The 24,611-nt window shown below is 37.3% G+C and overlaps 1 protein-coding gene across 1 annotated transcript in view; it reads right to left on the reverse strand.

The window, feature by feature from the left end:
• The window catches only part of Ttc30 (tetratricopeptide repeat domain 30), a 59,332-nt gene that overhangs the window by 29,151 nt on the left and 5,570 nt on the right, over nucleotides 1-24,611 (reverse strand). Inside the window, exons 2-4 of the mRNA XM_083118782.1 lie at nucleotides 24,423-24,488; nucleotides 16,927-17,136; nucleotides 3,547-3,672 (exon numbers count right to left, since the gene is read on the reverse strand). Coding sequence (XP_082974908.1) covers nucleotides 3,547-3,672; nucleotides 16,927-17,136; nucleotides 24,423-24,488 — 402 coding nt within the window. The remainder of the gene's footprint in view (nucleotides 1-3,546; nucleotides 3,673-16,926; nucleotides 17,137-24,422; nucleotides 24,489-24,611) is intronic.

The raw sequence follows: 24,611 nt of genomic DNA on the forward strand, positions 1-24,611 counted from the left end.
CTTGGAAAGCAGTGGGCCTTTGCAGTCCCAAAAAACAGCCAACAACAGCTTGTGTGCTGATTTTTTAACTTTTGCCTTCCACATGCGTATATCACCACCACCAGTACAACCACTGTTGATACGTATTTTCAGTTGCATCACTACTGCTGCCAGATTTTAAAAAGGAATGTATCTTAGGATATTTCTATCCCTTTTATTCCTCTTCCAATTTCCTTTTTTCGGAATTAAGCACCACTTGGATGTTTGTTTTTAAACATTTCTCTCTTCATTAACAATAACAACTACAAAAGAAACTTGAAAACATACAGGAGCAACACAGTTTCACCAAACCTTGCTGAAAAGCAGGCAGTAAGTAGGGAAGGGGTGAAGTTCAGCCTTGTCAGCACATTTTCTTGCCTGTTGTCTACACATTGGTGATGCAATCAATGACGAACTATTCAGCTAATGAAAATATTCTACTAATATGATAATTCACTTTTTACTTTTCTGGCGATTAACATTTTTTTGTTTGCAGTTGTAGGGGTATAAAAAAAGAATATATTTGGTTGAAAATATATTTTAATGCCGAAAGGAAAACTTTTGTGAACTATCGGTCTTTCTTACTGCACCCCCGAAGCTCGTGCGGAACACCGCACCGGGGTTATTTACGCCACTGCCTATATATCAGCACTGAAAAGGAAATGCTGAAATAACATGAGTGGCACGTTACAAACAGGCCCACTTTTGGCCCACTCTGCTGATCAATAATGTCTTCATTAACACTTAGCACATGCCAACATCATAATATTGTAATAGGTACCTTGGCTCATCGTAAAATTATCTATATGTATTTTGACAAGTTCACTTGGCTTATTCAGGGATAGATTATGAAATAGGAGGCACTTACGTCTTGAACAATCCAGAGTTTAGTATATAAAACTGGTTAAAACTTCCTATGGATAGCTACATTTATACTGTATTTTGTAAAATTGGTTTCATTAGTTTCATTATTTCTCATGTTACAAATGACCTATATGAATTGTTACTGATCCATCCTAAAGTAATCTTTAACATTGCCACTGATAATGATAGTTGGAAATTGTAACAATTCAAAATTGTTCACAATATTTATTCCATAGCAATATATCAGAATCTGCTTTGAAAAAATAACTTCAAATGAGATGATCATTTAATCACTTCATCCCACAAATTTGCAATGAAGAAACATTTTGCAGACTCTATAAGTAACCCCCACTCCAGAAAAGTATCGGCTAATATCAGTGATTAATTCCAACAGACACTTCCGACAAAAATACTGCTGGTATCACTTGACACTGATAGATATTGGATCAGCCTTAATTTTTACTAAGGATGGGACCGATTAATCGGTACTCTATCAGTATCGGCCGATATAGACATATCGGTGTATCGGTTTATCGGTAAAATTACCGATTATTTTACCGATCCGATATATCGATAAATATCTGATAATTTAGTGCAAAATTCTGCCAGTTTGTTGTATTTTTTATGGATATTCTCCATGCCCTACTTTCAAAAAGGTAAATGTCTAAATATGTAACTTCTTTTACACTGCAGTCATCTGGAAACACACATTTATTAAGGAGATCAATGAACATTTCAGGTTCCTCAAGGACCATTTCTAATTTTATATCGGATCGGTAGAATATCGGTTATCGGTATCGGTAAATTTTATATCGGTACTTTATCGGTATCGGTCAAAATTTCATATCGACCCATCCCTAATTTTTACCCATGCTTTATGCAAACATCACAAAGAGGATTAAGTATATAATGGAGAAAATTTTAAATTCAAACTGGGTTGAACTTGATCAGGTAGTTATTGTAGTGTGATAAAATTAGATCATGAGTTGTTAATGGTAAAGGTAGATCATGAATATTTCATTCTTTCTTTATTTGTAACTAGCTGATTACCTGGCATTGCATGGGTATTTATTTATCCCAATCATGTATTAGACAGGAAAATAATGAATTCAAACTATAGTGTAAAATGTAACAAACTTTAAATGTGATCGTGAATGTCACCAATTAGCTTAGCGACTCCAAAAACTATGGATTCAACACTAATCTAGGTCATTTGTGGCATTTTATTTTCACCTCCTCTCCCCCCCCCATTCCGATAGGTGATGAACTTGATGGTGGGAAGGGGGTGACCGGGTGGAGGGGAATGTCCTCCACCCACTTGAAAATCATTTTCTACACATCCCGTGAGAAAGGATGGGTCTTTTCTCCCTTTCCGAGCACAGGAAAGGAAGGAGAGGAAGTGGGGCTGATGGTGACTGGAGGCAAGGACCAAAGAGAGAGAGAAGAGAGTCTCTCTCTCTCTACTTCTCGCAGGGTGGGAAGAGCGTGACCTTTCTTGCCCCTCCCTGGAAGGGGCACCCCCCTGGGGGCTGGACCTAGGTTGCCACCCCCCTCCCCTGGATCTTTCTTTCCCTCGTCCCGAACTCTGGCCTCCCACAGTTCAGATTTGGCTCAACCTTCTTCCCAAGGGGTGCCCATCAATAACGAAAAGAGAGGAAAAACTTAAAAGGGGGGAGAGATAACAGACAGAGAAAGAGAGACAGACAGGGGGGGGCAAGGGGTGTCTCTTCCAACTCTCTCTCCTGACAGCCTCCCACACACAACCCCCCTCCCCTCTTCTCTCTCTCTGTTGGGAAGGGGGTCAGTTTTCTCCTCTTTTTCTTTTTTCTCTCTGCCAAAGTTGAACTGCATTGGGAGTGTCACAAAACGGTATGACTTAAGATGATTGGACCCCTCTCCGATTCTCTTCATATTTCACATACTTAATAATTGAGTCCTGCTAATGACGAATCTGAAGTTAAAATTTGTCGTAAATATCTAGAAATTGCAAAATAATTGAGAACCATTGAAGCTAGCCTCACGAAACATTGGCGCTAGCCACGAACCATTGACATGTGGTTAGGCTAGTTTCGGTTAGGTTAGGCAAACATAGTTAAAATTTGGTGTCGTGGCAGTATCAGGAATATATATATTTCCTTGTGAAACAAAAAATTTCGCGAAAATCGATGGTTTGCACTCCGAAAACTAACGCCTTATTTTAGCTTATTTTGCAATTTCTAGACGTTTCCGACAACTTTTAACTTTTAGGAGGCCTCAATTAGTGAGTATGCCAAATATGAAGAAAATCGAAGAGGGGTCCGGTCATCTTAAGTCGTTCCACAAAAACTATGGATTTCACACACAAAATCATATCAGCCTGAATGTTACGGCAACCAGAGAAACACTATCGCTGTGCGGGATTGCATAGAGTCACGGATGTCTATTTGTGCGGAATTTAATATCGGTCATTTTAGATTATTTTTACATGTCACCCCTTTCCACCCCACCCCTATGGGTGCCAGGGGTGTCTTACCCCCAAAGTATTCTTTCCAGATTGGAAGTGATACGTGTACCAAGTTTGGTTGAAATTACTCTAGGGGTTCGAGAGTTATGCCGGAACAAACAAACATACACACCCACATCCATTTCTATATAGAGATATGTAAAAAATGCCCATTTCCTTACCTTGTACAGAAGACATCCATGGTTTATTTCTGTGTCAGGGTCATCTTCTGGGCTGCTGTCAACCAAGCTCTTTGCCCCTGCAAGGTCCTCTTCTCCGTACTTTATGGCTGCCTTTAATTTAGTGATCTGGAAGACAAGCCAAAAATTACTTCAGGATACATGCTTTTCACGAATAACATGGATGTAAAGTTTATCCTGCATAGGATAGAATATTGAACACAGTGGCATGCGGCGAAATTTTTCTTTGCAGAAGCACTTCCAGAAAAATTATGACCATGAATTCACAGGGTGGCTACAAACAAGCAGAAATGAAATTCCCTGACTTTTCCAGGTTTTCCAGGACAAAAATTTGCATTTTTCCCTGACAATTACAAACTAAACTAAATCGATGTTTTTGCAAATGGAAATAATAAACTCATATAGATCCAGGTATGTATTTGTTAAGTACCAATATTATCTTCTATAAAATTGACTCAATTTCTCTATTCTCTATGATTTGAATTCAAACTGCAAAATAGTGAATTTGGAAAATTATTACAATTCACAAGCTAGGGAAGGATTACGGAATTTTGTCATACGCAGTAAGTTTAAAATAAAATACTTGATTATTTTTAAAGTTACGACTAAATGAAATTAGAGTGATTGATTTAAGAAATACAATTTGTAATTTATCAGTCTCCTTATACATTCTCGGTACTATATGTTGATATTTCCACTGAGGTTTGGAACCCTCTGCTTGCAAGAACCATGAGTGCGGACTCATTTTTCAATGCATAAAGCTCTCTTCTCTGTAAAGCAAACAACTTAACTCTTGCAGTGAAACAATTGAATCGAATAAAATAAAGTGTCATATTTCCTTACATTATCAATGGGATTTCTGCTTCAGTACAGTATATCCAAGTGAAGTACTGTGAAACTGACAACATGCAGTTATACCATTAATGCTGACGAAAAGGGTATGTAGGTATTAGAAATTTAACGCAAGCAATTTATAGAATTTCATTGTATAGGTACCTGACTTAGCTAACCACACATTAAAACAGGAACACACTAATAATAAAAGCTTCTGAAAGTTCATATACGAGGGGCATCCTGAAAAAAGCTCCAATGGCCCCTATACGCAGCACTAGTGGTTCGGAGAGCGACACACACACATGCAGGCAGGAAGAAGTGGCATGTAGCTGTAATCTGGTACAGTTGCAATGCAGCCATTTTAGGAAAGTTCTAGGTTAAAGATTGCACCTGTCATACAGTCTCCCACCGAGCCTAGCCTACAATGCACACTCAGAATTTGGCACAGAGCCACCAGCAATTGTGTGAGGTGTGCAGACAGGATGTCGTGTATGGTCAGGCGATGGTGCAGACAATTCACGGAAGGCCAATCGAATGTGCACAACCCCATACAGCTGAGTACATCACTTCAGGTGAGAGATCTTGGACCATTCCCTGTACAGCCCTGGCCTTGAATGTACCGACTTTCATCTCTTTGTTTAACTAAAGAGGTTTCTGGCCGGGTAAGGATTTGACAGCTACACTGAGGTAGAGATAGTTCCAGTCTTTGCTGTCCGACACATATACCATGGGCATACAAAATTTAGTGGCACGCTACTACAAATCCCAGAATAACGGTGGTGATTATGCTGAAAATTAGGTAAAGATTCACTGTTACTAATGCAATAAATTACAACTGATATTCATGTTTTATTTATACCTAATAAGTAGGGACCTTGATATTTTGTTATTTTTTTTTCAAATTGGTGTATTTTCTTATTTTTTATTTTTTACTATACGGTGTTATTTTTCTCAAAATTCACATTTTCATTTTAGCGCATTTTCTGGCAAACATCTGAAATTATTCCTTCATGGTCTTTTTAAACTACTGTTTCAAATTGTAACACATGGCCTATGCCTCTTTGTGAGAGTTTAATATCTTGAAAGTTCTTTTAGGAAAGTTATTTTCGATACACCTTTTTTTAAATTTTAAGGTAAGGATTTTAGATAATGGAATTTCCCCCGTATATACTGAAGGGTGGATAATGACCATAAGTGGCGATGTACCCAAAAAATTAAAATCGATCAATCTCACGTGACAGATACCGATATATTATGGCACCAAAAATTGGCATTATCATTTCTTTGACTTGTCAGTATTACATTTCCTAAAATTTGCGTTTTTGTTTTAGAACATTTATCTGCCAAATATACCGAAACTTAATACTCCATTGTGCTTTTAAACGATTATTTAAAATTGTAGATCACATGGTCTATGTATTTTCGTGACAGTTTGATATGTTGGAACAGATTTTTGAGGAAGTAAAAGTAAAGTGCTCCCTGCACTTTTCCATGAAGGTGTATAAGGGTGTGGAGTTAGGGCCCCACACTTTCTTGATCATGGCTAAAGGTGGGGGTGATGTGATCAGCACCATGCTCCTGGCTACCTTTATCCCTCAAAGTTTCCTCAAGGTACCAGCTTCATATGATGCTGGGTGGGTGCCGAAGCAGTTTGAATAGGTGGAAAACATCCTGGTTCTCCCCCGCAGGAGATCGACATTGACATTGAAAACATATCTCGTGCGACAACTATGTGACAGTAGATACACACTTGATCTCCTGTTAGAACCCTGCCACTTTTCTCTGTGATGCAAATGGTTTTGATAGAAGTTGAAAAAATCGTGGGAAATACATGATTTAATGTGGCTGTCGGAATTATTCCATGTAAGTATAACTCAATAGTTTACTCTTGAGTAAAATGTTGGAAAACTTGCATGTTCTATGTACACAAACATGGCCTAGAAAAGACAAGAATGTTGGATTTCATGGATTTTTTTGTTGTTTTAGGTCATTTCTTTAAAAAAAATCAATAAAAACGCCAACAATTCACGTTTTATGCCAAATTCGCATTATTTTGATATTTAGAAAGGGCGAAAATTCCTAAACATAACTTCGCAGCAATTACCATTTTTCATGGTTTTGGCGTTTGCGAAAAATCAATCGGAAATTACTTTCTGGCCACCCCTCGTATAAATCAGTAGATGGAAAGTGAAAATTTAGCAGGGCTGGCAGAAAAAAGTCATTTCTTGAAGAAAGTGATTTGCTTTCATGATTGAATGATTCGAGTAAATATCATATTAAAATATTTACATATTTATTACTAGTATTTTATTTCATAATATTGGACATTAACCTTACTCAGTGAGAGATTAATGACCATCTCTCACGAGTTTTAACAGACAGGACAGAGAATGGTGTTAATTTCATTGCAATACTAGTGTTGCAGTAAATTTGAAGTTGGGAGCATGCACTTGCCAATTTTTATAACGTTCACCAATGCAGGTTTATGTTTCACTTTTTCGTGATAGTATTCAATATATATCCAGTTTTGTTGGATTCCTCTTGATATCTAAGAATAGTGCAATGTCATTGCAAACGTATGTTAACTTGTGCGAAACCAGTAATACATCAGGATGATGTAAGAAAACCTTTGTAAGCACTGCTACATTAAATAAGGTGAAGTAAGCCAGAAAAGTAATACAATTCCAGCAGCATATTTGCAGTCTAAAGCTCTTCTTGTTTATGCATACGATTTTTGTTGGATGTGCAGTCTGAAGACATTGAACAAAAATCATAAGAGTCCCATGCATGCAATTTCTGTCACATGTTGTAGTGAGATACTTTGTCGGGTGGCGATATTCCACAAAAATCGTATGTATCAATGGAACGTATTTCTTTCCATGTTCCTTCAGTTTGCCCAACAAAATGCTTACTACGACATCCGACAACTATCGGACGGCGCCACCCGCTCCCATCCCCTCCATCTGTTGACAGTTCTGTCTCCTTACTACTCCCATACGGACAAGAAAAAAATGATAATTCAATGCATTTTCCACGTAATATTTAGAGGCTTAACCTTTACTCCCCCGATGATATTATATGGTATCATCAGAGTAAGGTCGTTCTGGCCCGATGAAACCATATGGTATCATGGTGCAGATTACGAAATGAATGTAATTTTTGGACCCTCAAACTCTTCTGTTTGAGTTGAAACTCTGACACAGGTCTGGAGCAAGCCTTGGTAAATTCATATTGATGACCAACCTCCCTCCCCCGCTCCGCAACATATCCATGACACATTTCCGAATAGTCTCACTTTTTGGCTCATTATTCAACTTGTATGGCACCCAGGAACATGAAACAAGTTTCAATCTCTTTGCAATGGTCCATTCTTTGAAGAGAATACTAAGGTTTGCGCCTTCTTCCGAAAATAGCGAGAAAAGAGGGGGCAAACTAAAGTTTTTTTTTTTAAAATTGAAATTCGATGGTCACGCCCCCAAACCCCCCTTCCTCGGTTCGGCGATTTTAATTGTACACGGTTGCATGCTATGATGTTTTAGCTGCAAAACAAAACTTATCCGAAGTAGATTGCTCCCATAGTGCCCGAGTTATAACAATTTTCCTCCAAAAATGCTAATTACCTATTTTTCGTAAAAAAAAAAAAAGAAAAAAAAAGAAATCACATTTTGCCTTATTATTCAACTTGTATGACACCCAAGAACATGAAACATGTTTCATTCTCTTCAGAAATCTCCATTCTTTAAAAATAATACTAAAGTTCGCGCCTTCTTCCCAAATAGCGGGAGAAGAGGGGCAACCTCCAGATTTTTATGGTTTTTTCATTGAAATTCGGGGGTCGCGCCCCCTAAACCTCCTTCCTCGGTACGGCGTTCTGAATTGTACACGGTTGCATGCTATGATGTTTTAGCTGCAAAACAAAACTTATCATAAGTAGATTGCTCCCATAGTGTCCGAGTTATAACAATTTTCCTCCAAAAATGCAAATTACCTATTTTTCGTTTAAAAAAATCACATTTTGGCTTATTATTCAACTTGTATGGAACCCAAGACAGGGTGGCTACAAACAAGCAGAAATAAAATTCCCTGACTTTTCCAGGTTCTCCAGGACAAAATTTAAAATTTTCCCTGACAATTACAAACTAAACTAAATTGATGTCTTTGCAAATAGAAATAATAAACTCACACAGATCCACGTATGGTTTTGTTAAGTACCAATATTATCTTCTATGAAATTGACTTAATTTCTCTATTCTCCATGATTAGAATTCAAACTGCAAAATAGTGAATTTGGAAAATTATTACAATTCACAAGCTAGGAAAGGATTACGGAATTTTGTCATACGCAGTAAGTATAAAATAAAATACTTGATTATTTTTAAAGTTACGACTAAATGAGATAAGAGTGAAGAGTGAATGATTAAGAAATACAAATTGTAATTTATAAGTCTCCTTATACATTCTCGGTATTATATGTTGATATTTCCACTGAGGTTTGGAACCCTCTGCTTGCAAGAACCATGAGTGCGGACTCATTTTTCAATGCATAAAGCTACTTCTCTCTTCTCTGTAAAGCAAACAACTTAACTCTTGCATGTAAGTGAAACAATTGAATTGTACAAAAGAAAGTGTCATATTTCCTTACACTATCAATGGGATTTCTGCTTAAGTACAGTATATCGAAGTGAAGTACTGTGAAACTGACAACATGCAGTTATACCATTATTGCTGACGAAAAGGATATGTAGGTATTAGAAATTTAACGCAAGGCATTTATAGAATTGCATTGTATAGGTACCTGATTTAGCTAACCACACATTAAAACAGGAACACTCTAATAATAAAAGTTTCTGAAAGTTCATATACGAGGGGCATCCTGAAAAAAGCTCCAATGGTGCCCGGTATTATATGTTGATATTTCCACTGAGGTTTGGAACCCTTTGCTTGCAAGAACCATGAGTGCGGACTCATTTTTCGATGCATAAAGCTAGTTCTCTTTTCTCTGTAAAGCAAACAACTTAACTCTTGCATATAAGTGAAACAATTGAATCAAAGAAAATAAAGTGTCATATTTCCTTACATTATCAATGGGATTTCTGCTTAGTACAGTATATCCAAGTGAAGTACCATGAAACTGACAACGTGCAGTTATATGCAGGAATTTATAGAATTGCATTGTATAGGTACCTGATTTAGCTAACCACACATTAAAACAGGAACACTCTAATAATAAAACCTTCTGAAAGTTCATATACGAGGGGCATCCTGAAAAAAGCTCCAATGGTGCCTATATGCAGCACTAGTGGTCGAAGAACAAAACACACACATGCAGGCAGGAAGAAGTGGCATGTAGCTGTAATCTGGTACAGTTGCAATGCAGCCATTTTAGGACAGTTCTAGGTTAAAGATTGCAGCTCTCATACAGTCTACCACAGACTGTGATGTAGTCTACATTGCACGCTCAAAATTTGGCACAGAGCCACCAGCAATCGTGTGAGGTGTGCAGACCAGACGTCGTGAGTGATAGTATGGTCAGACGATGGTGCACACAATTCACGGAAGGCCAATCGAATGTGCACAACCCCATATAGGTGAGTACACGCAAACCCTTTGCATCACTTCAGGTGAGGAGATCTTGGACCAATCCCTGTACAGCCCTGGACTTGAATCTACAGACTTTCATCTGTTTGTTAACTGAAGAGGTTTCTGGCAGGGCAAGGATTTGACAGCTACACTGCGGTAGAGATAGTTCCATTCTTTGCTGTCAGACACATGTACCATGGGCATACAACATTTAGTGAAATGCTATGACAAATGCCAGAACAATGGTGGTGATTATGCTGAAAATTAGGATAGGACTCATTGTTACTAATGCAATAAATTACAACTGATATTCTTGTTTTATTTATGCCTAATCGGTAGGGACCTTGATATTTTGTTATTTTTTTTAAATTGGTGTATTTTCTTATTTTTATTTTTTTACTATACGGTGTTATTTTTCCCAAAATTCACATTTTCATTTTAGCGCATTTTCTGGCAAATATCTGAAATTATACCTTCATGGTGTTTTTAAACTACTGTTTCAAATTGTAAGTTGCATGTCTTACGCCTCTTCATGAGAGTTTGATATCTTGAAAGTTATTTTGGGAAAGTTATTTCCATACCCCTTTTTTAATTTTAAGGTAAGGATTTTAGATAATGGAATTTTCCCCATATATACAGAAGGGTGCATAATGACCATAAGTGGCGATGCACCCAAAAAATTAAAATCAATCAATCTCACGTGACAGATATATTATGGCACCAAAAATTGGGATTATCTTTTTGACTTGTTAGTGTTACATTTCCCAAAATTCGCGTTTTTGTTTTAGAATATTTATCTGCCAAATATACTGAAACTTAATACTCCATTGTGCTTTTAAACTATTATTTTAAATTGTAGGTCACATGGTCTACGTATTTTCGTGACAGTTTGATATGTTGGAACAGATTTTTGAGGAAGTAAAGTGTTCCCCTGCACTTTTCCATGAAGGTGTATAGTAGGGGTGTGGAGTTAGGGCCCAACACTTTCTTGATCACGGCTAAAGGTAGGGGTGATGTGATCAGCACCATGCTCCTGGCTACCTTTATACCTCAAAGTTTCCTCAAGGTACCAGGTTCATATGATGCTGGGTGGGCTCCGGAGGAGTTTGAGTAGGTGCAAAACATCCCGGTTCTCCCCTGCAGGGGATCGACCCTGGGTCTCTCGCATAGTAGTCAGATGCCCTATCGACTGAGCTCCATTATTACTCGCTTGACAAATACCAAATGTGCGCAATTAGCTTGGTAATTCCAAACATTTCTCATGCGACAAATACGAAGATGTGACTCCCGTGTGACGGTAGATACGCACTCGATCTCCTGTTAGAACCCTGCCACTTTGCTCTGTGATGCAAATGGTTTTGATAGAAGTTGAAAAAATCGTGGGAAATACATGATTTAATGTGGCTGTCGGAATTATTCCATGTACGTATAACTCTATAGTGTTTACTCTTGAGTAAAATGTTGGAAAACTTGCATGTTCTATGTACACAAACATGGCCTAGAAAAGACAAGAATGTTGGATTTCATGGAATATTTCCTTGTTTTAGGACATTTTTTTAAAAAAAAATCACTAAAAACTCCAACAATTCGCATTTTATGCCGAATTCGCATTATTTCGATATTTCGAATGGGCGAAAAATGTGCCCAGACATCACTGCACATTCCTAAACATAACTTCGCAGCAATTACCATTTTTCACGGTTTTGGCATTTGCGAAAAATCAATGTCCCTACTAATTGGAAATTACTTTCTGGCCAACCCTCGTATAAATCAGTAGATGGAAAGTGAAAATTTAGCAGAGCTGGCAGAGAAAAGTCAATTCTTGAAGAAAGTGATTTGCTTTTATGATTGAATGATTCGAGTAAATATGATATTAAAATATTGACGTATTTATTATTAGTATTTTATTTCATAATATTGGACATTAGCATTACTCAGTGAGAGATTAATGACCATCTCTCATGAGTTTAACACAGACAGGATAGAGAGTGGTGTCAATTTCATTGCAATACTAGTGTTGCTGTAAATTTGAGGTTGGGAGCATGCACTTGCCAAATTTTTATAACGTTCACCAGTGCAGATTTATGTTTCACTTTTTCATGATAGTACTCAATATATATCCCATTTGGTTGGATTCTTCTTGATATCTAAGAATAGTGCAATGTCATTGAAAACGTATGTTAACTTGTGCGAAACCAGTAATACGTCAGGATGATGAAAGAAAACCTTCGTAAACACTGCTACATTAAATAAGGTGAAGTGAGCCAGTAGAGTAATAAAATTTCGGCAGCATATTTGCAGTCGAAAGCTCTTCTTGTTTATGCATTCAATTTTTGTTGGATGTTGCAGTCCATGCAATTTCTATCGCATTTTGTAGTGAGATACTTTGTCGGGTGGAGATATTCGACAAAAATTGTATGTATCAATGGAACCTATTTGTTTCCATGTTCCTTCAGTTTGCCCAACAAAATGCCTTTCTACGACATCCGACAACTATCGGATGGCACCACCCGCTCTTGTCCCCTGCATCTGTTGACAAGTCCCCTTACTACTCCCATACGGACAAGAAAAAATGATAATTCAATGCATTTTCCACGTAATATTTAGAGACTAAACTAAACCTTTACTCCCCCGATCATACCATATGGTATCATCGTGCTGATTACGAAATGAATGTCCTTTTGGACCTTCGTACTCTTATGTTTGGGTGGAAACTCTGACACAGGTCTGGAGCAAGCCTGGGAAATTCATATTGATGACCAACCTCCCTCCCTCTCCCCCTCTCTGCAACATATCCATGCCACATTTCCGAACAGAGTTTCACATTTTGGCGCATTATTAAACTTGTATGGCACCCAGGAACATGAAACATGTTTCAATCTCTTTGGAAACGTCCATTCTTTGAAGAGAATACTAAGAATTGCGCCTTCTCCCCAAAATAGTGGGAGAAGAGGGGCAAACTCCATTTTTTTTGTTTTTTTTTCATTGAAATTCGGTGGTCACGCCCCCAAAACCCCCTTCCTCGGTTCGGCATTCTGAATTGTACACGGTTGCATGGTATGATGTTTTAGCTGCAAAACAAAACTTATCTGAAGTAGATTGCTCCCATAGTGCCACAGTAATAACAATTTACCTCCAAAAATGCAAATTACCTATACTATTCCTTAAAAAAAAAAAACACATTCTGCCTTATTATTCAACTTGTATGGCACCCAAGAACATGAAAAATGTTACGTTCTCTTGAGAAATGTCCATTCTTTGAAAAGAATACTAAAATTGGTGAGTTCTTCCCAAATAGTGGGAGAAGAGGGGGCAAACTCCAGATTTTTATGGTTTTTTCATTGAAATTCGGGGGTCACGCCCCAAAACCCCCTTCCTCGGTTCGGCGTTCTGAATTGTACACGGTTGAATGCTACGATGTTTTAGCTGCAAAACAAAACTTATCCGAAGTAGATTGCTCCCATAGTGCCAGAGTTATAACAATTTTCCTCAAAAAATGCAAATTACATATTTTTCTTCGTAAAAAAAATAAGATATCACATTTTGGCTTATTATTCAACTTGTATGGCACCCAAGAACATGAAACATGTTTCATTCTCTTGAGAAATGTACATTCTTTGAAAGGAATACTAAAGTTTGCGCCTTCTCCCCAAAATAGCGGGAGAAGAGGGGGCAAACTCCAGATTTTTATGTTTTCTTCCATTGAAATTCGGGGGTCGTGCCCAAGCCCCCTTCCTTGGTCCGTCGTTCTGAATTGTACATGGTTACATGCGCTAATGTTTTAGCTGCAAAACAAAAGTTATCCGAAGTAGATTGCTCCCATAGTACCCGAGTTATAACAATTTTCCTCCAAAGAGTGTTCGAATTTGAGGTGTCAAAATAAATAATAAAAAAAAAGTCAATGAAGAGGAAATTCCCTGACATTTCCCTGACTTTTTTTGACACCTCAAATTCCCTGACTTTTCCCGGTTTTCCAGGTTTTCCAGGTCTGTCGCCACCCTGATTCATTATTGTTTCTGCATGTTATGGTATACTGAAATTAAGAACAATTTACCTGTTTCCTTAACGTCTCTAATTTGTTCTTAAATCTCAACACTGTCTTCAATCTTGATTATTGGAAGGAGAAAGATGTCCTGGTGTGGGGAGGGGGAAGGGCTAGTTTTCCATTTTCTTGAACTTCATTTTGTCTGTTGCCAAACGTATTTAATGCAACAGATGAACGCAGATGATTGAAACAATTTTCATGAGTTCTGCAAATTGCAATATTAACGAATTCACTTTGGCACAACTTAGTTCTTTCCGTAGAAAATAGTAAACAATGCTAACAGAAAAGTTTTTGAAGCTTTCGGTGTCCAACACAATCCCATAGTTTGAAGGTTGGTATTATTTGAAACCTTTATTGTTGCCATAATTCAGGAATATATGGAGTTGGTCCTCCTTTAAAAATAATGGTTTTCTTTTCAAACGTGCAAGTGGTTTCTTTTGAAGCTCTTTTTTAAAAAAAATGCACACACTCAGAGAGAGAGAGAGAGAGAGGGAGAGATATAAATATGTGCACAAAAATAAACAGAAGTTCACATGCCCGAAAAACAGTAACTTTTCACCTCGCAAAGCATTTGTGAAAATGTGACCTGGCCAGTGAGTGTTACCAACTATTTTTGGCAGCTGCATCTATGGACGTGTTAGATGTCTTGTAATGGACCCAACGCTCTGAAACGTTTATCTTCATGTACAATATCATATGTTTGTCAGCAATCATATTTTTACATTTCTATTGTGCTTTGAAACTTTGTACCATATTTTAAACATGCTTGGTTGATCAGTTACAATGCTGGCAATATACAGTATATGTGGAACCTTGATCATGCACTTTGCAACATTTGAGTACATCAGTAGACCTCACTGATGGCACAGACTGTTATTTCAGGCACAGCAGATAATGGTTCAAGGTCACCTGTTTCCAAAACACTGCTTTCATTCCCTTGCCAGGGTAATGGGTCACATGTTTTGTCAACACATCACAAGAGGGTGCGAGTGGTCAGTTTCCCCCACCTCGCTTGAAGGCAGGAAGAGGACTATGATTTGACAGACCTTGAGATGTTCCCGCATCGGAAAAGAATGAACCTTGAAGGTAATAGGAAAGAAGTAATGAAAAATTAAAAGTTAAAGATTTTTCACAATTTCACAATTTTGCAACTGTAATCCTGTGGACCATCACTGCTGGCTTTGCTGTACTGGAGTGCACGTGCATGATTGAACATGATTTGCCCTCATGGGCTGAGCCCATACAGAGTAGGTATACTGCTTTTCCGGATTCTCTGGAGTAGCGACGTGCAGAGGGGAAAGCTTGTGGGTGGGGCCAGACTAGGTGGGGAAGGGTGCGGGATGAAAGCAACGAAGTGCTGCACGCTGTAACGGACATAAAGCAAAACACTTTCTGCTGCCAATTTCTTCTTTTATTCTTAACAATGGCCAGTGTATTGTTTTACACAAATAACAAATAATATTGCACGTTTATTTGTCTTTTGATGCTACAAAGAACAGAAAAAAATTAAAACAAATTTAAACATACATTTTCAAAAAACATGCAAATAACCACAAACTATGAAACATCATGTATCAAAATGTGTTTTAAACAAGTCTGAAAAACTTTGTTTTAAACATTGGTAAAAAAAAACCAAAGCCATGTGTTTTAAACTTTTCAAACAAGTTGTTCTCGAACACATTCAACACTATGAGGTGCTCTCCTGAATGCAGAGTTCCCCTAGACTTGCGAGCTGACATGTTTACTACGGAACTACTGGACCGCGAATGAGCCCCCTCCCGTGGATGCCCCTCCCTTCCACGTGTTCATTGGGCGAGGTGCACACCCTTCAACATGCGCACAGAAAGCGTTCGCGTTTTCTAACTCCAGAGAATCCGGAAAGGAATATAATACTGGGTGTCCAGGTTGAGACTGGCACATTTGAATGACTATAAGTGAAGTAAATAAATAAATATCATGAAATTAAAGCATGCAATGAAGACAAAACTTCCTAAGTCTTATTGATAAAAAAATCGTATGGTACAGCTGTATGTAAAATTCGAAAACTCAGTACTTCTCTACACGTGCTCATTTGGTTGAAAGGAGTACGTATAGTTGTAACCAGTTTGCTTCCATGTGTTATTCAATAACTGGGGGCATCACAGAAGCAACAGCATGGTGCATGTATACACACAGTTATTTGGGACACACATTTTGGTGCCTGCATAAACCCTATCACTGACTACCCCAGAAGAATTGTAGGATCTTACAGTGCACGGTTGAGTGCTTTCTTGCCTCCTTGCTTTACAAGTTGTCAGTGTTTATAAATCCAACATTTACTGATAACAAGACCCGCATTTTTTTTAAAAAAAATGCATGCTTTCAAATCAATAGGTGATTCTGAAAGTATTTTGAATTCTGATCATGGAAATGACATCCATTTCTTCCCATCACGTCAGGATTTTTCACAATTTCACATTCAAAATTCTCATATTCGCCATTATATCTGTTACCTAGTGCATCAAAATAAATTTAAACAAGGGAACTTAGGTTCTTTCCAAATCAATAAGTGATTCTGAAAGCATTTTGAGTGCTTATCACAGAATTTTGCAAAAATAGGGTATGGGAATTAGAACATTAACAAAATTGGGACATGCCAGAAAGGACATCTTGGATTCAATCAAGTGGGAGGCAGTAGGTACTGACATTAATAAACAAAGGGGACAAAAACTTCTTTGTAGTATATGAAAGAATCACCAGGTTTCTTCATCACTAAAAAAAAAAGAATCATTTACAATTTACATAAATTTTCATTCTGTGGAATGATTTTTTTTTTACATTTTACATTCTCATTGATGTCACAAATGTCCATGTTTTTCTGGATCTACAAATGCATACAACGTAATTTCATTTTTTCAACTTACCTTTCCTTGAAAATCAGGGTTATCAATCTGAGATGTAACTTTCATAGCTTCTTCATACAAGCAAGCCTGATACAGGGATTGAGCATAGTAAAGCCTGTATTCATCTTCATCTGGAAGCAGGATGTAGAGTTGTTCGTAACAATTGGCAGCATGTACAAAGTCTTGGGTGTAGAAGTAGCAATATGCCAGAAGTGACAGTCCAGCTCGAGACTGAAAGATAAAAGACTGGAATTAATACTAGGTACATTAAATTATTTGCAAAGTTGGAAGTGAAGTTCACAAATACCAGTAAAGTGCTGGTAATTAAATTTGAACTTCTATGTAACGACATATTTTATTTGAACACACATTTAAAATAAAGACAAATTTCACTAATAGGACACACATATTTTTTTAATATTTATTTTACATGTTTGGTATGGCTACAGAGAATCACCCATCTTCTGTAAACACAGAGGCAAGGGAAATGAAAAATCAGTTGTGACCAGTTACAAAGAAATGTGTAGAAGGTATCTACAGTGTGTACATAAACTATGAATCCACTTTCAAAAATTTATTGTAGACAAGATGTTAGTACTATCGAGTAACAAAGTAGATTATTTTAAAGAGTAAAGTTGATATTTTTTTTGTATTGCAGGTGTTTCTAGTAGTTAAAATTTTCTGCCGCTAGAGTGTGCCAGATTCTCATTGCATGGCCCTTTCTTTTTTCCAGAACCAACTGTAACTTTGCAGTCGTTTCTTGAAATGTTATGAATTGGTTAATACCGCTTTTGAACAATGATTCAGAAAACTATGTGCTGCAGTCAGACGGAGCTCCTCCGCATTTTCACCGTGCTGTTCGGGCATTTCTTAATGCACAGCTTCCCAACTGCTGGATTGGTCATGCAGGAAACAGTGACCAGTGTGTGATGAAGTGAGCCCCTAGATCCCCCGATATCACCCCCTGCGATTTTTTTTATGGGGATATGTCAAGAACCTAGTTTATGTCCCTCCTCTTCCACGTGATGTTGTGGAACTTAGGGGGAGAATTGAGCAAGCAACAGCCACAGTTACAGAGGACATGTTTGGCAGGAGTTTGATTACCGAAAGAACATTTGTCGGGTCACCCACGGTTCCCACATAGAGCATTTGTAACCAAATTGCCATGTAAAAAAAACTTTCATGTATTCTCTACAATATTTTGTATTCCTGATGGTGTTAAATTTCGTAAGTTGTTGCAAATAAAATTTTCAAAGTGGGTCCAGAGTTTATGTACACTCTGTATTTACATACGAGGGTCGTTCAAGGAAAAAGTTTCCCTATGTTTTATTTCTTAAGTTACAGACAAAAATCAAGTTGCACCAAGTAGCATGGTCCTTTCTCACTTTTTAACATAATTTCCAAGGTGCAGAAGCAATTGTCCCATCGTTGCACAAGTTTTTGAAAGTCATCTGCAAAAAATCTGGGGTCCAGGGAACGAAGAACACTTTTCACGGCTGTCTGAACCTCCAAATCAGTGTGAAAACGTTGACCTGCTGCAGAAAACAAGTGAAAGTCACTCGGGGCCAAGTCAGGGCTCTAGGGGTGTGTGGTAACCTTTTCCATTTCATTTCTCGAAGTTTATCCTGTGTTACTGCTGCCGAATGGGGACGAGCATTGTCATCCAAAAGAATGACACCAGCAGAAAGGAGTCCAGGACATTTGTGGAGATTTGTTTTTTCACTATCTCCAGTGTTTGGCAATAACGTGCAGCATTGACTGTTTCCCCTTTCTTCTAAATGTCTGTGAGCAATACTCCACACTGCCAAAACACGTTGTCCTTATGGCCAGGGCACGTGTTTCACTGCATGACTCACGTTAATCACGTGCCGCGCATGCGCGGTAGCACACACGAACATTGCATTGTGTGTAAATGTAGAGGAAAGACGAAAGAACACATTGCTAGTTTCATTTCATTTATCGGGCTCGTACTTTCTCCAAAAAAAAAAAAACTTTTTCCTTGAACGACCCTTGCATTTACAAAATTGGAGAACATGAACTACATATTTATATTCATAAAACTTTTTAAAAAGATGCTAAAACTGTGCCATTACCCAATTACAGGATATTTTTAGAAATACTTGGTCCAAGAAATTATCAGGTAATTTTACAGATACTGATACAGTACCATCCCATGTTTACTTGGAACAATTCCAAAATATGTAATTTTATATCAAAATAATTTCAAATGTACTGATCAATTGAAATATGATTGATTGATTTGGTGCTTTAAGTCCACGTTATGAACAGTAAGGCTAATTGGGACTGGACCTAGAGTTTCAAATAGTATCTGAACCACTATGTGCCTCCACCAGGTATCAAACCCAGGACCCCTTGATTACAAGGAGACGACGCTACCACTGCACCATCGGGAAGGCCCTAATTGAAATATGAAAAACAAAAATTAATATTAAGGTAAACGTCCCTAATTTCGACAATGCACCTAAGTTCAACAGGGTATTTGAAAAATCGTAAAAGATAAGGAAACGATGAGATGCAGAAAATCATGTATGTATCATGCGACAGTGTACAGGTATACCCCATGTCGTGAAAAGGGCAGTTGCACCAGATGAGACATAGCAGCAGCGTGGGAGAAATTGTGACGGCACTCTTTGCTAACTGCGAAAAATCAACTGCTTTTTAGTGGATTTCGTAAGAAGGTAAGTTTTCTACGTAAGGTTTTTACTAGTTTTGTGTTGTTTCAAAACAAATTACAATACTTTATTATTGTTTTAGAACAGTTTTCTGAGCTTCCTAGTCTGTTGCGGCAGACAAAGGTTGTTCACGTAACAAAATAAGGGGGCTGTCGAACATGTGAGCACAAAACATGGGTGGTGCACCAAATTTCGACAAGTGTCGAACCTTATTCGAAAATACACAATGTTGGGTTTTGATGTGCATTGAAAGGCATGTTGTTTACCATTCATAAAAATACCAGTTTCATTGCCCTACGGCAATTGCAACATTAATCCGACAGGGGGGGTGTCGAAGTTTGGTGCCTTGCATGTCGAATTTTAGGATATTCCCTGAAACGTCATTTCTGGGCCTTTTGCATACTATTTCTCTTCTGTCATTGCTATTTCCATGAAATTGCTCTTTCTTCCAGCGTCACTAAATGTGAGGGACCTGAACCATACAAAATTGCAATAATAATACCAAAAAATGTCACGTTATCATTACGTGCTTATATTAGCTTAATGTGATAAACTAAACTAAAATTCCATGTAAATTAAATTACCGAATGATGAAAATTTTGTCTTGTGTACGATTTTTTAATGTTCTTAACAATTCTGTGAAAATGTTGCAAAATTGGCCTGATTAATGATAAATACACTCTGTAAAAAAAAAATAGCATCACTGTATTCTTGTTACGGATGTTGAAAATTTTGAGTTTCGCATGCATGCATCTTTCCTGCACAACTTGAAATCAATTGATTGAAGCGTTGGTCTGCTATCACTGCGTAGTGTGGTGTTATTCTTTTGTTGATTTAGTGTTTGGAGTGTCCGCTAGAGGGTGTTGCAATCAGTTACTGCTGCAAGGCTTTGTAATCAATTGTCAGGAATCTGTAAAACGATTGTTAGTAGTGCAACTTTTGAAGTGTTTTATGTTGCAAACTACATGTTCACTATTGACAGTTTGGATACATTATCATATCTGTGAAGTGTTCTGGTGGTGTGTAGTGTATTTGAGCATGTTTTCTCAAAAAAAAATGGGCAGAAAATGTGACATTTCACCACGTAAGCAAGGAATGGTTCTTGCTTTGCATATGGATGGTCATTCTCAGAGAGAAATTCGTCGACAACTTCAAATGCATCAATCCACAGTTCGCCGCTGCCTGCAAAAGCAACAAGAACATGGAAAACCATCACTGAGAAGTCACTGTGGCAGAAAGAAAAAGACATCACCTCGACTGGATCGTGTGATAGAGGGCATAGCACTGAAGAACAGAGGAATGAGTTCACGCCAAATTGCACATAAACTTCGAAATGAGGTAGGAATCAATCTTACTCATGCTACTGTAGTATCCCAACTAAAGAAACAGGGTGTTTCTAAACATGTCCCACATAAAAAAACTAGACTAACTGACGCACATGCAAAAGCTAGATATCAGTTTGTCACACGTTATGGCACATGGAATGATACAGATTGGTAACATGTGATATTTTCTGATGAAAAACGATTTAAATTGCTGGGGAATGACAGCTCAGTTAAACTGTGGATGCGGAAGGGAGAAGAACTTGCAAAATCTTGTATTTTAGAAACTCAAAAGTTTTGTGGCAGTGTTATGATTTGGGCATGTTTCTCTGCAAAAGGGATTGGCAAGATGCATATTTGCACAGGGGCCGTTAAGGCTGATCAATATCTGGAAATCCTGAATCGGAAAGTTCTAAAAACTGAAGGAGATCATTTTTCTGGACAGAATTTGGACTACTATATGATAATGCAACCTCTCACCGTGCTCAGGTGGTGAATAACTGGTTTCATGATATGAATATTGAAAGACTTTGGTGGCCACCCAACTCTCCAGACATGAATCTTATAGGAAACCTGTGGGCTATGATGTGCAAAAAACTTGGTAATCAGACGTACATGTCAAAAGAGGAACTTATGGCAGCAATTGTACATGTTTGGAATCAAATCGAGGTCGAATATTGTCAAAATCTCATTCATAGCATGCCTCGAAGGTTGGAAGCACTTAGGAAGGCCAGGGGTGGCCACACTAAGTACTAGATAATGTATTTACTTACTATCATTACAAATTGACATATCATGATGCATTTAAAACCTTTGTTCCATCTTTTTACTTGTAAAAATTGTCTTTGTGCGAAAACGTTCCACAAGCTATATTTGCAATAATTTTGTTATTAGTTCTGTCAGGTGCATTATGTACGTAACTATGACTTAAATAATAAAAATATATTGTACAGATATAGTGTTTTATATAATTGTTAGGAAAACAAATCGACAAGTTGAATTAAATCAATAAAACTACTGATAATTCACGAGCGAAATGCTGATGACCAAAAATAATGAAGTGATGCTATTTTTTTTTTACAGAGTGTATTACACTGAACTAAAATTTGGCCTCATACAGTACACGATTTTCCTTGTTCTACGATTGTGAAAACTGTAGGGGTGTGGTAGGGGTGTGTGGAACAGATTTTTTTGGGTCGGGACGGGAAATGTTCAAAATTTCCCGAAGCTCTGGAAATCTCTAATTCTACACGTTACTTCCACTGTAAGTGATTGTTCTTGCATTTCTGGTACAAAAACGAACAATTTTCGATAAGTTCTAGCCATTTACAATGCAGAAAACGTCTAGAGTTAATGACTTAAAAATGACCATTCGGTATTTCCCAACTGCTTGGGATCCCGAAAAGTCTGGAATCATTTCCCGATCCCGGTCCCAACTTTTCGGGATCCCACACACCCCTAGAAAAATGTTGCAAAATTGCAAAAATGAGAATAAAGGTAAGCTTAATTTTAATTTATTCTCTGATTAAGATCAGTTTTTCGTGATCCTCATAATCAGTAAGAAGAGGACAAGCTTACTTCTTTCTGAACCTAAAGGAGGCAAAGTTTTTGCCCAGCGAGGAACAAAGGTTGTACACTGGAGCTGCTTGATAATTAATTTACATTAAACTCAGCCTAATTTGTTCCTTACTTTAGTTTCTTTTGGCCAAGTCCAAAAACTTCCAAGAAAGCACAGAGAAAGACTGTCTGCTGTGATTACATCTCCTTAAATGATCAAATACTTTAGAAAGGAGAAGGATTGATTTGGCATTTTAAGTCCACTTTATGCACAGTAAGGCTAATCGGGACTGGACCTACAGCTTAAAGTGGGATCCGAACCACTACGTTCCTATATCGGGATCGAACCTTGGACCCCTTGATTACAAGGCGATGACGCTACCACTGCTAACAAAGAAGGAGAAAACGCGTCAAGTAGAGGAGGCAAAAGACCTAGAGAGATGAAGAAACTTGCTGCACAGAACAAGAAGACAAAGAGGTTAGGCAAAAAGGGAAAGAAATGGTTTGAAATGAGTGACTCAGAATCTTCAGATGAAAGTGCACTGTCATTGAAAGGAAGTGATTCTGACTGGCAAGAGTCAGATGAAATGACATTAGAGATTGTCAATGAAAGTGATGTAAAAGAAGGGGATTTCATTCTTGTGGAATTTTTAGGGGAGATCCTGGAAGATGTAATAAAAGTGATCAGACTTAAGAGTGTTGATGTGGCCAAGAAGGAATTTGTCACCAATGAAAGTGATGTTTCATTCATATCAGACCGTCAAATTATTGGTCGTGTTGAGTTGTCAGACTTCGTAATGAAGGGGAAAGGGTCATATGTTTTCAAGAAAAAAAATAAATGTCTAAGAGAGTTAGGTCTCTGATTTTGAGGACTCACACTTAACTTCAGACAGAAAGTTGTTTTGCATTTGTTTAAAGTTTATGTTAATTAATTAATGTTAATGTTCCTTAGCATCTAGGCTTGGTTAAATAAATGTTATAGTTAGTCCTCAAAATTTTTTCCTTGTTTTTGATACACCATTGGGAATCACCCTGTAAAACAATGTTTCAAAGTTGTAATATAAACGCAATCAACATTTTCAGTGTTTTATTTGCTTTGATGTACCTAGCCTTTGGCATGGTAAGTAATTCATGTTAATATTTTAAATTTTGTTGAGCATAAAAGAACGGGGGTTAACAACAAATCTTTTTTTGTTCAGTTCATGCCCTGATAAATCTGTCAATTCAGTTGAATATAATGAAATCCCAATAGAAGGACATGTGCAGTTATTGGTATTATTAACATCTGCATATTTAGTGTCTGATGCTGAGATATAAGTGGGTGTCGAATTTTGGTACACAAACTGTCGAAATTAAGGACAGGGTGTCGAACTTAGGGACATATTGAAGGATTCACTTTTTGATTTTTTAATAATTATGTAACACAACTGCAAAATACTTTTTGTGTGAAAGTAGAATCTTTAAACTGTCAGGCAAAAAAAGATTACTCGCATTTATGAAATACGAAAGCCACTACAAGCAATTAACTGCAAAAATTTTCCTTAACCTGTCAAACTTAGGGACGTTTACCTTATAGTCCCATTAGTGAAATTCATCATCATTTTGTAGTTTGCAAATTTATGTGAATAAAATATGTAATTACATGAACATCAAGGCACTAAAACATAATCATAATGATAAATTTAGTGAGTACATGTTTCATTATTTACCTTCATGTGGCAAATCGAATAATTTTTTGAATGAACTACCAATTGAAGAAATTCAAAAGAACATTTTAACGAGAGCATCTTCATAATAAAATAATTACATAATATTCTCAATACAGCTTCTGAAATAAAGAATAGCAGAGAGGTTTTGAGCATACAAATTTTATACATTTTTAAAAAAACTTACAGTTTCATTTTATTGCACTTTAATGTCAAATAACATTTTCACTGCAACTTACATTAGGGTTAGTTTCCAATATACTGGTTAGCATTTGTATTGCCTCATTGTACCGCTGTTCCTTAACCTGAAATTAAAAATACAGGATTGTTCAATAAATAAATTATTATTCATATAACTCTGCATATTTTGATAGGGGTTCAATTACAGTTTTATTTTATTTTAAATTACTGTATAATTGTATATGAAA

Source organism: Lepisma saccharinum, chromosome 3 (genome assembly GCF_977018435.1).
Source record: "Lepisma saccharinum chromosome 3, izLepSacc3.1, whole genome shotgun sequence".
Classification (NCBI taxonomy): domain Eukaryota; kingdom Metazoa; phylum Arthropoda; class Insecta; order Zygentoma; family Lepismatidae; genus Lepisma; species Lepisma saccharinum.